The 13,243-nt window shown below is 48.5% G+C and overlaps 1 protein-coding gene across 6 annotated transcripts in view; it reads left to right on the forward strand.

Moving 5' to 3' along the window:
• LOC140408299 (netrin receptor UNC5C-like) overlaps positions 1-13,243 on the forward strand; it is a 452,196-nt gene that overhangs the window by 363,724 nt on the left and 75,229 nt on the right. For 2 of the 6 annotated variants that reach the window (XM_072495295.1, XM_072495296.1), the window contains exons 6-7: positions 4,108-4,275; positions 10,504-10,668. The exons of 2 other annotated variants lie outside the window; for them this stretch is intronic. In XM_072495295.1, the coding sequence (XP_072351396.1) occupies positions 4,108-4,275; positions 10,504-10,668 (333 nt within the window). The remainder of the gene's footprint in view (positions 1-4,107; positions 4,276-10,503; positions 10,669-13,243) is intronic. 2 more of the 6 variants (XM_072495297.1, XM_072495298.1) reach the window with 1 other exon arrangement.

Here is a 13,243-nt window from a genome sequence, read left to right on the forward strand (position 1 = left end):
CCAACCACACCCACATGTTTTGGGCTTGTCCCAAACTTACTGGGTTCTGGACAGCCTTCTCTGAGGCAATGTCCAAGGTTGTGGGGGTGAGGGTGAAGCCATGCCCGAGAGTGGCAATCTTCGGGGTATCAGAGCAGCCAGAGCTACATATGGGGAAGAGGGTCGACGCCCTCGCTTTCGCTTCCCTAATCTCACGCTGCTCGGCTGGCAACTCAGGGGAGATGTAAAAATACCTTCAAAATTATGGAAGGTTTTGATAGATATGACAGGGAGGAGAAACGGTTTTGACCGACAGGAGGGCTGGTGAAAAGAGACAAATTTGAGATAAATGGCAAAAGAACCAGAGGGGAAACAGAGGCGATTTAACTCAAAGAGTCATTATAATCTGGGAGGCGCTGCCCTTAAGGACGGTGGAAGCAGGTTCAATTGGAACTTTCAAAAGGGAATTGGCAGGGATATAGGGAGAGAGTAGGTGAGCTTGAGGAACAGCATGAATGCAATGGAACGAGTAGCCTCCTTCTCTGCTGTAAGATTCTGTATTTATCCATTGCCAAATATTTGTGTCTTATCTGTTGATCACACAAAAAACAGGACAGGAGGCAGGGGTGAAAACACTTTGAAAGCAATGCAAGACCTCCGGCAGGACTTCTACTTCTTAAGTGACGAGAAACTAAGATTGCAGGGCTTTGGGATTCCGAACACAGAAATCACTGAAAGCAAGTAGACAGATACAAAGCAATTTTTCAAAAAGCGAATTGAATATTGGCCCTTATCACGGGAGACCAGGGATGTAAAGTTGTTCAGGACCTTGTTCAGAACCCATCAAGTTCAGCTCCCGACTCAGGAGGGGTAGATTAGCCTTGGGAAAGGTACAGTGCAGATTCACCAAAACGAGACCAAGTGTTTAAAGTGTTAAATTGTGAAGGCAGCTTACTAAATTCCCTTTAGTATATAAGATTGAGGGGTGATCTGATCAAGGTGTTTTAAAGTACCATAGTAGAAGGATTTGACAAGAGAAAATTATTCCCTCAGATGTGAGAGCCAAGTACAAGGGGACATAATCCTAAAAGTAAAACTAGGATGTTCAGCAGCTAAGTCAGGAAGTACTTTGTCACACAAGAGGGTAATAGAAATCTGGAATTCTCACCTCCAAGGGCTATGGATTCAGGGGTTAATTAGACCTTTGGAATGACATGTGTTTGTTGGGTAAGTGTAGCAAATGTGGATAAGTGGAGTAAAGGTAGAGATCAACCGTGATCTAATTGAGGTATATAAGATGATCAAAGGTGTTGACAAAGAGAAGATGTAGAGCAGATGTTTCCTCTTGTGGGGCAATCTAGAACGAGAGGTTGCAACTGTAGGATAAGGGGTAGCAGATTTAAAACAAAGATGAGGAAGAATTACTTCTCTCAAAGGGCGGTGAATCTGTGGAATTCGCTACCCCAAAGTGCAGTGGATGCTGGCACATTGATTAAATTTAAGGAAGTGATGGGCAGATTTTAAATGAGTAATGGGTTGAAAGGTTATGGAGAACGGGCAGGTAAGTGGAGCTGAGGCCGAGAGGAGATCAGCCATGAACATGTTGAATGACAGACGGGGCTCAAGGGACTGAATTGCCGACTCCTGCTCTTAGTTCTTATGAAGGACTTAAGGGACAGAATGCCGTCTTCCTGGTTCTGACACCAATGTTCTTGATCCTTCTGATATTCCTTCACCAGGTCATGTGACAGGGGAACTGTTATAGTTGATTGCCGACCACAAAAAGAGATGGGTGCCACTCCCATTGCCTTCACGTTGCAGATGGAGGAAGGAGCATGGGCCACCATCACAGGGTTGAGATTAGCACAGCTCCAGTTTGAGAGCCACCTGGTGATTTAATGATACCAATCAAGGGGAAGAAACGGTCCTGAGTCACAAACCCAACAACAACAACAATGGCCAGGATTTCCCTGTGCTCCCCCATGCGGGGGTTCTTCCACACCAGATGCGCCAAGCCATTGTCCATCAACGGGATCTTCCAGACCCGCCAAAGTCTACGGGCCTAGACATGCCCCCCCCCCCATTGTGTAATCTGTTGATGGACAGGGGGGGTTTACTTTATAGGGAATGGAAGATTATGCCGGCCGAGAAGCTCAGAAAATCCTACCAATGAGTTGTATTTGTATAGCACCCCAAGGCTCTTCACATGTTAACAATCAAAATTTTGTTGGAATTCCTGTACTCATTGGAGTTTGGAAGAATAAGGGGCACCTGATTGAGACATATCGGATTCTCAGGGGGCTTGACAGGGTCGAAGCTGAGAGGATCTTTCCCCTTGTGGGGGAGTCTAGGACCAGAGGGCGTAATCTCAGAGTAAGGGGTCGCCCATTTATGATCGGGATGAGGAGGAACTTCTTCTGTAAGAGGGTAGAGAATCTGTGGAATTCTTCACCGCAGAGAGCTGTAGCGGCTGAGTCATCAAGTATGTTGAAGGCTGAGAGAGACAGATTTTTAATCAAGAAGTGAATCAAGGGTTATGGAGATAAGGCGGGAAAGTGGGGTTGAGGATCATGCCAGATCAGTGTGAATGACGGAGCAGACTCGATGGGTTACATCTGCTAATACGTCCTATTGTCTAACTTAGAGAATTTAGCCGGGCTGGAGGAGGTAGGGGGAGGAGAGACCCATGGAAGGATTTGTAAACAGGGATAAGAAATTAAAATTGAGATATTGCTTAGCTGGGAGTCAACGTGACCACAATAGCAACCACAAAACCAGTAAGGTTGCTGCTCAGTATTGCCCAGCCTTCACAACCCCTACACTGACAGCATTTTCCAGGGTATTATCATTGGAGGATAACAACAGGTAGAGAATTTTACTGCTGCAGATAACAAGGTTAGTGATTTTAAAAGATGCCATGGTGCTAGTTTAGAGGAGAGAAGGGTGGGAGGGGGGGGGGGAATTCTCCCTGGTGTCCTAGTCCACGATCATTCTATCGCCCAACATCACTAAAACAAAAAACAAGTAGGGCGGGATTCTTCGGAAACCGGCGGGGCAGGCAACTCCGGCGGGAAGGAGTGGCGTGAACCACTCCGGCATCGGGCCGCCCCAAATGGGCGGAATCCTCCGCACCTGCAGGGGCTAGGCTGGCCCCGGAGTTGTTTGCGCCGTGCTGGCCGGCGCGGAAGGGGCTTGGCGCCATGCCAACCGGCGGTGAAGGGCCTCAGCCGGCCGGCGCGGGTTGGGCGCATGTGCGGGAGCGCCAGCGTGTGCTGGTGTCATCCCAGCGCATGCGCAGGGGGGATTCGTCTCTGTACCGGTCATGGCGGACGGGTACACCAGCCCGCGCAGAGGAATAGAGTGCCCCCACGGCACAGGCCCGCCCGCAGATCGGTGGGCTCCAATCGCCAGGCCACCATGGGGGCACCCCTGGGGCCAGATCCCCCTGCGCCCCCCCCGGGGAACCCCGGAGGCCGCCCGCGCAACCAGGTCCCGGCAGTAAGTACCTGTTGTAACATACGCCGGCAGGACCGGCCGAAAACGGGCGGCCACTCAGCCCATCAAGGGCCGGAGAATCGCGGGGGGGGGGGGCCGCTGCCAACGGCCCCCGACCGGCGTGGCGCGATTCCTGTCCCCGCCAAATCACCGGCGCCAGAGAATTCGGCAGCCGGTGGGGGTGGGATTCACGCCGCCCCCGGCAATTCTCCGACCCAGCCGGGGTGGGGGGGGCGGGGGGGGAGAATCCCGCCCATAATCTGGCCAGTTATCTCATTGCTTGTGTGTAGAATTGCCACCACATTTCAGGAATTACAACACTTCAAACCGAATAACTTTGGTATAGTGCTTTGCGACATCCCGGAGCACAAAAGGGACCACGATCTTTCTTTACGTTTCTTTACGTATTTTTAGTATTTGATCCCTCAAAAAAATGTCCTTCAAATGATTAAAGCCTCTCAATGTTCGCTGATTAAAACGTTTCACTTCCCATCATATCAAGCATAAAATGTGGTTTGGACCAAACTGGATCAACGTTTGCCGAGTTAGATTGTTGTGCGTTTTGGTTCACAGTCCTTGCAGACGCTGTCGTAATGACATCTCATCCCACGCTTCCCTTCTCCTCTTCCCTAGTTAACGGCGGCTGGTCGACGTGGATAGAGTGGTCTACCTGTAATAGCCGATGTGGACGGGGCTTCCAGAAGCGCACACGCACCTGCACCAATCCCGCACCGCTCAACGGAGGGGCCTTCTGCGAGGGACAGAGCGTCCAGAAAATTGCCTGCACTACCATGTGCCCTGGTAAATGTGAACCTCGACAGACTCACAGCACCCACTGCACCTCACCGCTTGGCGAAGTATTATTTCCTCATACCCACCCCTTTTTCGTATATTCGCGTGTACAACGAAGCGATGCATTCATTCAGAATTCCTTTGTCTTCTATTCCAACATTGACATTGTCCCATTAAAATTAAAGAGGGCAGCTCTTCCATTGAAACAAGTGAACACATTTCATGTCAATTATCATTTAGATGGGAGAGTACTCTATCTGCCTTGCAGTTTCTGATAAATGTTCTTCTATCAGAGTGTCTATACTGGCCTATTGATTAGTGCTCAGACTAGATTGATGTCCTGTAATACTACACTAAGCAATTGACTAGCTGTGCTTATATGAGACATCGACTTGTAATTCTGTACTAGGCTATTGATTTATAGCACTTATTGTCTATTAATACAAAGTAATTGACTAGCAGGGCCCATAAAAGGCACTGGGGGAGATTTTTGTTATTGTTGACTGGGCAATAATTTGACCAATTGTCTGCCCTTTCTCGACCCCGCCCAATTTTAATTGCTCTGAAATAAATGGGGTGAAGATCAGGAACTTTGTACTGCGGGCTGGCAATTTAGGAATATAAGAAAAGGAGGAGGCCATTCAGCCCCTCAAACCTATTCCTCCATTCAGTTAGACCTTGGCTGATCGGTATCGTTGCCATCTAACCACCGTACCGAGTGGTGTAGGCGATCATAGCAACATGGATAACCTGGCTGTTGGAATTCTGATTGAGCCTTTAATGTTGTCTAGCTGCTCCCTTCACTGGCCATCATGTGCTCTTCTTCCATAATCCTTCCAGTATTGATTGGACACACCAACTCTTCTGCACAAATGTCTGAAGAACTCTGTTGTCTTCTTTTGGTATTATTTAATAGTCCTCGTGTTCTGTACATTAATTGTCCTGGATATTAACCCAGCTTCCCGGTCTTGATTCTGTATCTCTTAATACCAAATAATCTACCGAGCCCAGTTTTGACGTTTTTTTCAGTTGACCTCCAGCCTTGACAGTTTTTTAGGGGGGGGGGTGGAGTTGCAGATTTCCACTCCACTTTGAGTGTGAATGTTCTTCCTGACTCTAAATGGTCTGTCTCTAACTTTAACCTAGTATCCCCTTGTTCTCGTCTCTCGTCTCAGAGAAAATAATTTCTCTACATCTACCTGATCCATCAATCATTTTCAACGTCTCAATCGTACCGCCTGGGCAGAATTCAATCCAGCCTCTTGAAGCGGGAACCATGGTGGCTGGGCCTGGGTTAATCATGGGAGTGCCCTCCACCCAGCCTCCCAAGTGGCACTAAAATCTCCCTCACCATTCCCAAAAACCCCCCCCCCCACCACGTGAGTAACTCAGAGGGCTGAAGGGTCTGCCATGGACTTCCTGGCCCCCAGTAGTGGGGTGTTAACTAGGATAATCGATAAGCCAATTGACACCCATTACCCCTGAGACCAGCGCAATTTAATGGTGGCTCGGGGGTTTAAAGGCCGCACACCTTTCACCTGCCTTTATTTTATCATTTTGTGGGATGTGGGCTTCACCGACTAGGCCAGCATTTGTTGACCATCCCTAATTGTCCTTCAGAAGGTGGTGGTGAGCTGCCTTCTTGAACCTGCTGCAGTCTCTGAGATGTAGGTACACCCACAGTGCTGTTGGGGTGGGAGCTCCAGGATTTTGACCCAGCGACAGTGAAGGAACGGCCAATCTCTTTCCAAGTCAGAGTGGTGTCCGTTTGGGAGGGAGCTTGTAGATGCTGGTGTTCCCATGACTCTGCTACCCTTGTCCTTGTAGGTGATAGAGTCGCAGGTTTGGAAGCTGCTGTCTAAGGATCTTTGGCTAGGTGTTGCGGTGGATCGTATAGATGGTACACACTGCTGGTGTGGTGGAGGGAGTGAATGTTTAAGTTGATGGGTGGAGTGCTGATTAAATGGGTTGCTTTGTCCTGGATGATGTCGGGTTTCTTGAGTGTTGTTTGAGCTGCACTCAGCCAGGCAAGTGGGGACTATTCCATCATACCCCTGACTTGTAACTTGTAGATGGTGGACAGGCTTTGGGGAGTCAGGTGGTGAGTTACTCTCCGCAGGATTCCTAGTCTCTGATCTGCTCTTTTAGCCATAGTATTTACGTGGCTAGTCCAGTTCAGTTTCTGGTCAATTGTAACCCATTGGATGTTAATTGTGGGGGGATTCAGTGATGGTAATGCCATTGAATGTGCCACACAAGTGCCATTCCCGTACCAGCCTCCCCGAACAGGCGCCGGAATGTGGCGACTAGGGGCCTTTCACAGTAACTTCATTGAAGCCTACTCGTGACAATAAGCGATTTTCATTTCATTTCATTTCATTTCATGTCAAAAGGAGAGGCTTAGATTCTCCCTTGTTGGAGATGGTCAGTGCCTGGCACTTGTGTGGCGCAAATGTTAACTTGCCAATTGTCAGCCCGAGCCAGGATATTGCCCAGGTCTTGCTGCATTTGGACATGGACTGCTTCAGTGTCTGAGGAGTCGCGAATGGTGCTGAACATTGTGCAGCCATCCGCGAACATCCCCACTTCTGATCTTATGATGGAGTAAAGGTCATTAATGAAGCAGCTTAAGGTGGTCGGGCCTAGGACACTACCCTGAGGAACTCCTGCAGTGATGTCCTGGAGTTGAGATGATTGACCTCCAACCACCATAACCACCTTCCTTGTGGTTGGTATGACTCCAACCAGCGGAGAATTTTCTCCCCGATTCCCACTGACTTCAATTTCATTAGTGGTCCTTGATGCTACACTTGATCAAATGGTACCTTGATATCAAGGGCAGGAACTCTCACCTCCCCTCTTAAATTTGGCTCTTTTTCCCATGATTGGACCAATGAAGTCAGGAGCTGAGTGGCCCTGGTAGAACCTAAACTGAGCATCGGCGAGCAGGTTATTCCTGAGTAAGAGCCACTTAATGCAATCCCTGTTAGGTTTGTCAGCAGCTTCAGATGTGAAGGGTTGGGGTCCTTCGTTATCAGCTGCCTGATGGAAGGACCCATCACCGGGAGTGAAAGGTGTCACTTGCCCTTACCTCCAACCCACCTGGCCCCCACCCTAGACTCATCCATCTTTGGTCTAGAGTCTTCAGTGATCTTGGGCCTCTGAAGAGTGCAATACCTGCAGCTGCCACTGCTCTTGGTGGTGCTAACAAGCAATTGAGAATGGCTGAATCTGACTGGTCAACAGCTCCTGGCGGGCAGGACTTCCATCACCGGGGTCCTGAATCCCGGAGAAGTCCTGATAGTGTCCACCTAAGTGCCTGATGAGCAATACCATTGGGCCTTCCCCATGGAACTGACAAGGATTTCCCACCAATTCTCTGGCTGGTGGGCGAGACCCCTATCAGGCCAATCACATCCAACCCCCCGCCCCTTAAACTGCCACAGCTGCTTCATCTGATAAATGCCCAGTGGGTGAAAATGAAATCCTACAACATTAACCTTTCATATTACAGTAAACCATCAATTGGTTATATGAGAATTAGTGAGGTTGACTTTGAGATCCTCCAAATGGGATAGATTTGAGAGTCTAGCCTCCTATATATTCAATGTGTTTCAAATAAAACTTGAGTTTTTGGTGATAGCGCCTGACCTGAAAGAGTTCAGCAGCTTTCGTCATAACCTAAGACATTTGTTCATCATGGCCATATTACTGGGATATCCACAGATCCGAGGCTTATTGTTTATGTGCCATACAGTATTTGTTAATGTAAAGATTACTGCAGTCTCAAACACCTCATCCCTTACCAAATCCTCTCTGCCTGGCTGTACGTTATCCCTATATACCACCTTGGTGACAGTGTGACACACTTTAATCGCCTCTCTTAATCCTCTGGTTGGGTCTAGGCCGAGTGCTCTTTCAGAGGATTGGTGCAGACTCAATTGGTCGACTGTCCTCCTTCTGCACTGTAGGGAGTTCTATGATTCCAAAGTCAGATGGTAGTTGAGGAGAATACTTTTCGAGGAAGTGAGTTATGATCTGGAAGGAGCTGTCTGAAAGGGAGGCGGGAGAAATTTCAATGGGAATTTTCCAATAGGAATTTGATAAATCAGCGAAGGGATAATCTTGCCGGGCCATGGGACGGAGCAGGGGAAGTCCTTTCTGAGAGTCAGAATTGGTACGATGGGCAGAATGGCCTCTCTTTCTGCAGCAAGATTCTACAGGGCATGGACGGTGCAATGTGGAATCAATTCTACCGATCACACACGGGTAGGGTTTAGTGTTTGAAATTAAGATTGGTGCCACGAAGAGAAAGAGACGTTTAAACAGCATTTGTGGGCTTCCCTTTGTCTCTCTTGAGAAATTAGCGGCCCCTGTTTGGAGAAGTCTTTTGCGTTTGTCGAAGAAACAACTTCATGCGACCTAACCTGACCCATGGTGGTTCGGCATTCCCAGTTCTGTGGCTGATGTTAAGAAACTCCCAGTCTCCGCTGAAGGGATTTTCAAGATGGCCTCCAAATATCTGCTAAGAATTAGGATTGGCAACCCACCCCCCCCCCCCCCACCCCCCCCGGCCGCACTGTGGAACATGGCGCCAATCACGCGCGGACCTCGCCTGCTAAAAACTGCCCCCCTGTAGCCCCCCCTCGCCACCCCCGGACCACACCCCATCAGTCCTCCCAGCCCCTGCTGAAGCCCCACCCTGCTAGCGGAATGTCTTCCCCCCCCCCCCCCCCAATTGTGGCGGCGCTGGACGCAGTCCGCAGCCGCCACGCGAGGTTCTCGAAAGTTCTGAGGACACGCGCCCCACGCCGTCGGGGACTCAGTCCATCAGGGGCGGAGCATCGGGGGAGGGCCTCAGGTGACGTCCTGAGGCCTTTCCGATGGCTTTCTGTGGGGGTGGCGCTCCTGATTCCAGCATAAAAACGCATTCTCCGGCTGATTGGCGAACGCGATTTCTGCGTCGGCGGTCGGCGAATCCGTTTTTGCTGATCACTTCAGTTCACTATATCTATATTAAAAAAGCTTCAGTGAAGGGGGAAATGAGGTTGGTTCACTGACAGTCAAGCATCATCCAATCAGGTAATAAATTGGCTTTGTGATTGGCTGTTCAACGGTGGGCATGGCTAGGATGAACCAATGGTGGGAGTGTGGGGGAGGGTCAGATGGTGACAGGAGGTCATGTGATGACACCTCCAGGAATATGCCCAAACCCAGTTGGCAACCCTGATGGAGATGGGAGGATAGAGAGTAATTTATTTGCGTCAACCCGTTTTAGTACTTATATTAAGAATTCTTGCATATCAGTGCATGGAAGTGATTCCAGGCCAATCCCAAATGTCCTTGGTGCAATGTAGTAGGCACAGATTTCTGGGCTTATCTTCTTTTTCCTTATGGAGCAGGTTGGAGGCAATAACACAACCTTAGCCAATCGATCTGTACAATTTGGGCACCATTGGTACTTAAATCCAAAGATCTTTCACGTCTGCAAATGCGGGAGAGATGTCTCATGAGCAATAGGTTCTTTCAGATCTGAGGAGCCTACCCCAATGTGACAAATGAATCCCAGCCAGATAGTGAAGGCTGAAACTGGATGGAAATCATTTACTTGATGGTCGGCTTATTCACAGAATGCAGCATTACATATCTCTGCCTCCTGCGTACCAAGCCCAGTGTCCCGGCACTCCCTTTTAATGCCCTTTTAATCAAACAATAATTAATACATTAAACAAAAACATGACAGAGGGTGAGAGCGCCCTAGTGGGGCACTGTAACTAAAACAAAATTCCAAAAAGAAACATAACTCATTAAACCTAAGTGTCATTACCGGGGGTGATGATGTACCCCAACCCCTGTGGTCCCTGTGGTCCCGGAGGTCCCCTTTTACATAACCAGTAATCAGAAAATTAAACAAATGAGAGTGGGTGACAATCCTTCATGGGGCGCTGTAACTAAAGTAAAATACCAAGACGAAACTCATTCAAATTAGAATGTTAGTCCCGGGGGTGATCATGTACCCAACCCCCACAGCACCCACCAGTCACGAAAATCCCTTTTTATATATGCTCAAGGTACTTAATCACTCAATGTCCTCCACCTGTTTATCCTTAACCATAACAATACAATTAACGTAACATTAATACCATGAAGTTGGCTCATTAACACCCCCCCATCACCACAGCACCTTTAATCCTTATCATACTTTTGTACTGATATTTTTCTCTTGTCGAACTGTAGTTGATGGTGGGTGGACGGAGTGGAGCAAATGGTCACCGTGTGGGACGGAATGCATGCACTGGCGGAGGAGGGAGTGCACGGCCCCTGCCCCTAAAACCGGCGGGAAGGACTGTCAAGGACCGGTGTTAGACTCCAAAAACTGCACTGACGGCCTATGCATGCAAAGTAAGTGAGGAGCCGGGGAAGACCCTACCTTGGTTGCAACAATTGAAGTGCTCATGCGTTTAAACCTTTCCACGCCAGCCTTTTCTGCCCTGCCTCTCTCTCGCCCTGATCCCTATTCTAATACTATTAGCTCTTGGCACATTCCAACCCTCTCCTCTGCGCTTTTTCTACCTGTCAACGCTTTAAAAAAAGAGAAAGACTAGCATTTATACAGCGCCTTTTGCAACATCAGGAGAAACTTGCGAAGATTACGAGCAGACTGGTCACAATCCAGGAGTTATCTGGTCTGAGTGGACAGACGGAAAATGTTCCCATTTGCGGAAGGATCAAGAGGCAGAAAGCACTGATTTTAGGTTGATTGACAAATTAAGCAACATGAACATGAGAAAAACCTGCCTTCTGCAGCGAGTGTTTGGGATCTGGAATGCATTCGCCTGTGGGCAGCACGGTAGCACAGTGGTTAGCACTATGCCTTCGTAGCGCCAGGGTCGATTCCCGGCTTGGGCCACTGTCTGTGCGGAGTCTGCATGTTCTCCCGTGTCTGCGTGGGTTTCCTCCGGGCGCTCCGGTTTCCTCCCACATGTCCCGAAAGACGTGCTTGTTAGGTAATTTGGACATTCTGAATTCTCCCTCAGTGTACTCGAACAGGCGCCGGGGTGTGGCGACTAGGGGCTTTTCACAGTAACTTCATTGCAGTGTTAATGTAAGCCTACTTGTGTCAATAAATATTATTAATATAATGTGTTGGGGGCAGAGATAGTGGAGGTCTTCAAAAGAGAATTGGATAATTATCTGAAGGAAGATAAATTGCGGGTCTACAGGGAAAACGCAGGGGAGTGAGGGTCTCTTGCAGAGAGCTGTCATTGCCACAGCGAGTCGAATGGCCTCATAACCATCCTATGGTACAGGGCATCGCAAACTGCTTTGCAGCCGACCAATTAAAACCAACTGATATAAAGTTGGGAAATGTGGCAGCCAACTTGCGCTCAGTGGGACTACTTTGTGTGTGTGAGTCGGGATCCATGGGAGGAGTAAATACAATCAGAAGCTGTTTCCAGCCCCAACTGCGTCCAACACCCATAATGTACTCAGTTCCCTTTCCGTTCTGCATCCTAAAGTCTTTACCGTGGTGACGAACCAGGCTTAAAGGGATGATTCATGAACGGGGTGGCCCCTGAAGATTTACCATGGACCTAATTCCATATTACCTGATTGTGGTACAAACCCATTAGAGGTTCAATGTCACACTTTTCCAGATATGCGACTATTGTTTTTACCCGTAGCAATAACAACAAACGTTCGCCTTCCCCAGAAGATCATGGGTTCAAGCCCCACTCCCGCAACGCGAGTACTGAAACAGTACTCGGCTGAAACCCCCAGTGCCGCGCTGTTGGCCCCGCTGTCCTTTGGGTGGAACATTAAACCCAGGCGCTGACTTCCCTCGCAGCTGGACAGAAACCATTCTCTGTCTCTATTTCGGAAAAGATCGGGGAGGTGCTAGCCAGAGCCCTGACCAACATTTATCTCTCAACCTTGCAGCACCGAAAAGTGATTAGTTGATCATTTATTTCATTGTGGTCGGGGCTGCCACGTTGACTGCACTTCAAGAGCATTTCATTGGCTGTGAAACGCTTTGGGACGTTGTGAAAGGCGCTTTAGAAATGTCAGTCTTTGTTCACTCTCTCCCTCACCTGCCTATCCAATTGTGAATGTTGATGAAGTGTCAAGTTCTGCCAGGCGAGGGGGGATAAACAGCAATGGACATTTATAGATGTTTCAAAGAAAGAAACAATATTGTTTCATCAAATTGGAAAGTTATGAATCACAGACTTTCTCTTATTTGTGACAAGGTTTTGAAAAAGATACAAGTTGGAGTGTGATGCTTCGGACAAATCCTTCCTTCCAAGCAGATATAAATCTCACAGCTTTAATGGTTGTAAACGTGCATTTGCAAACAGCCGCAATACTCTTGTGTCTCTGTAGGTGGCACTGCTGAGCATGTAGGTGACCGGGGCTTCTTCAGTGCCACCTTCAGGTGTTTTGTGGTACTGATGACCTGAGAGAAGTGCTGCGATTTTATTTATTTTTTTAATTAAAATTTATTTCCCTCTCATTTGTTCAGCTTCCCAGCACTTTTCACAGTCACTGAGAAAGCCATGGGGTGGCGGAATGTATTTGGGCTGGGGGAAAGTGTCAGTGGTAGCTCAGTGGGTATGTGCCCAACACTCCAGGCTGCTGTTGCAATGCAGCACTGAGGGGGTGCTGCACTGTCGGAGATGGCGCTTTTCGGGTGAGATGTCACGTCATTCCTCTCAGGACACAAAAGATCCCAAGGTATTATCTCGAAGAAGGGCAAGGGAGTTCTCCCCAGTGTTGTGGAGCTAATATTTATCCTTCTGGTCGTTATCACATTGCTGTTTATGGGAGCTTGCTGCTTGCAAATTGGCTGCCCCGTTTCTGACATTACAACAGTAAAATAAAATCAAAATACTGCAGACGCTGGAAATCTGAAATAAAAACGGGAAATGCTGGATAAGCTCAGCAGATCTGGTAGCGTCTCTGGAAAGAGAGACAG

The sequence above is a fragment of the Scyliorhinus torazame genome, chromosome 3 (genome assembly GCF_047496885.1).
Source record: "Scyliorhinus torazame isolate Kashiwa2021f chromosome 3, sScyTor2.1, whole genome shotgun sequence".
Classification (NCBI taxonomy): domain Eukaryota; kingdom Metazoa; phylum Chordata; class Chondrichthyes; order Carcharhiniformes; family Scyliorhinidae; genus Scyliorhinus; species Scyliorhinus torazame.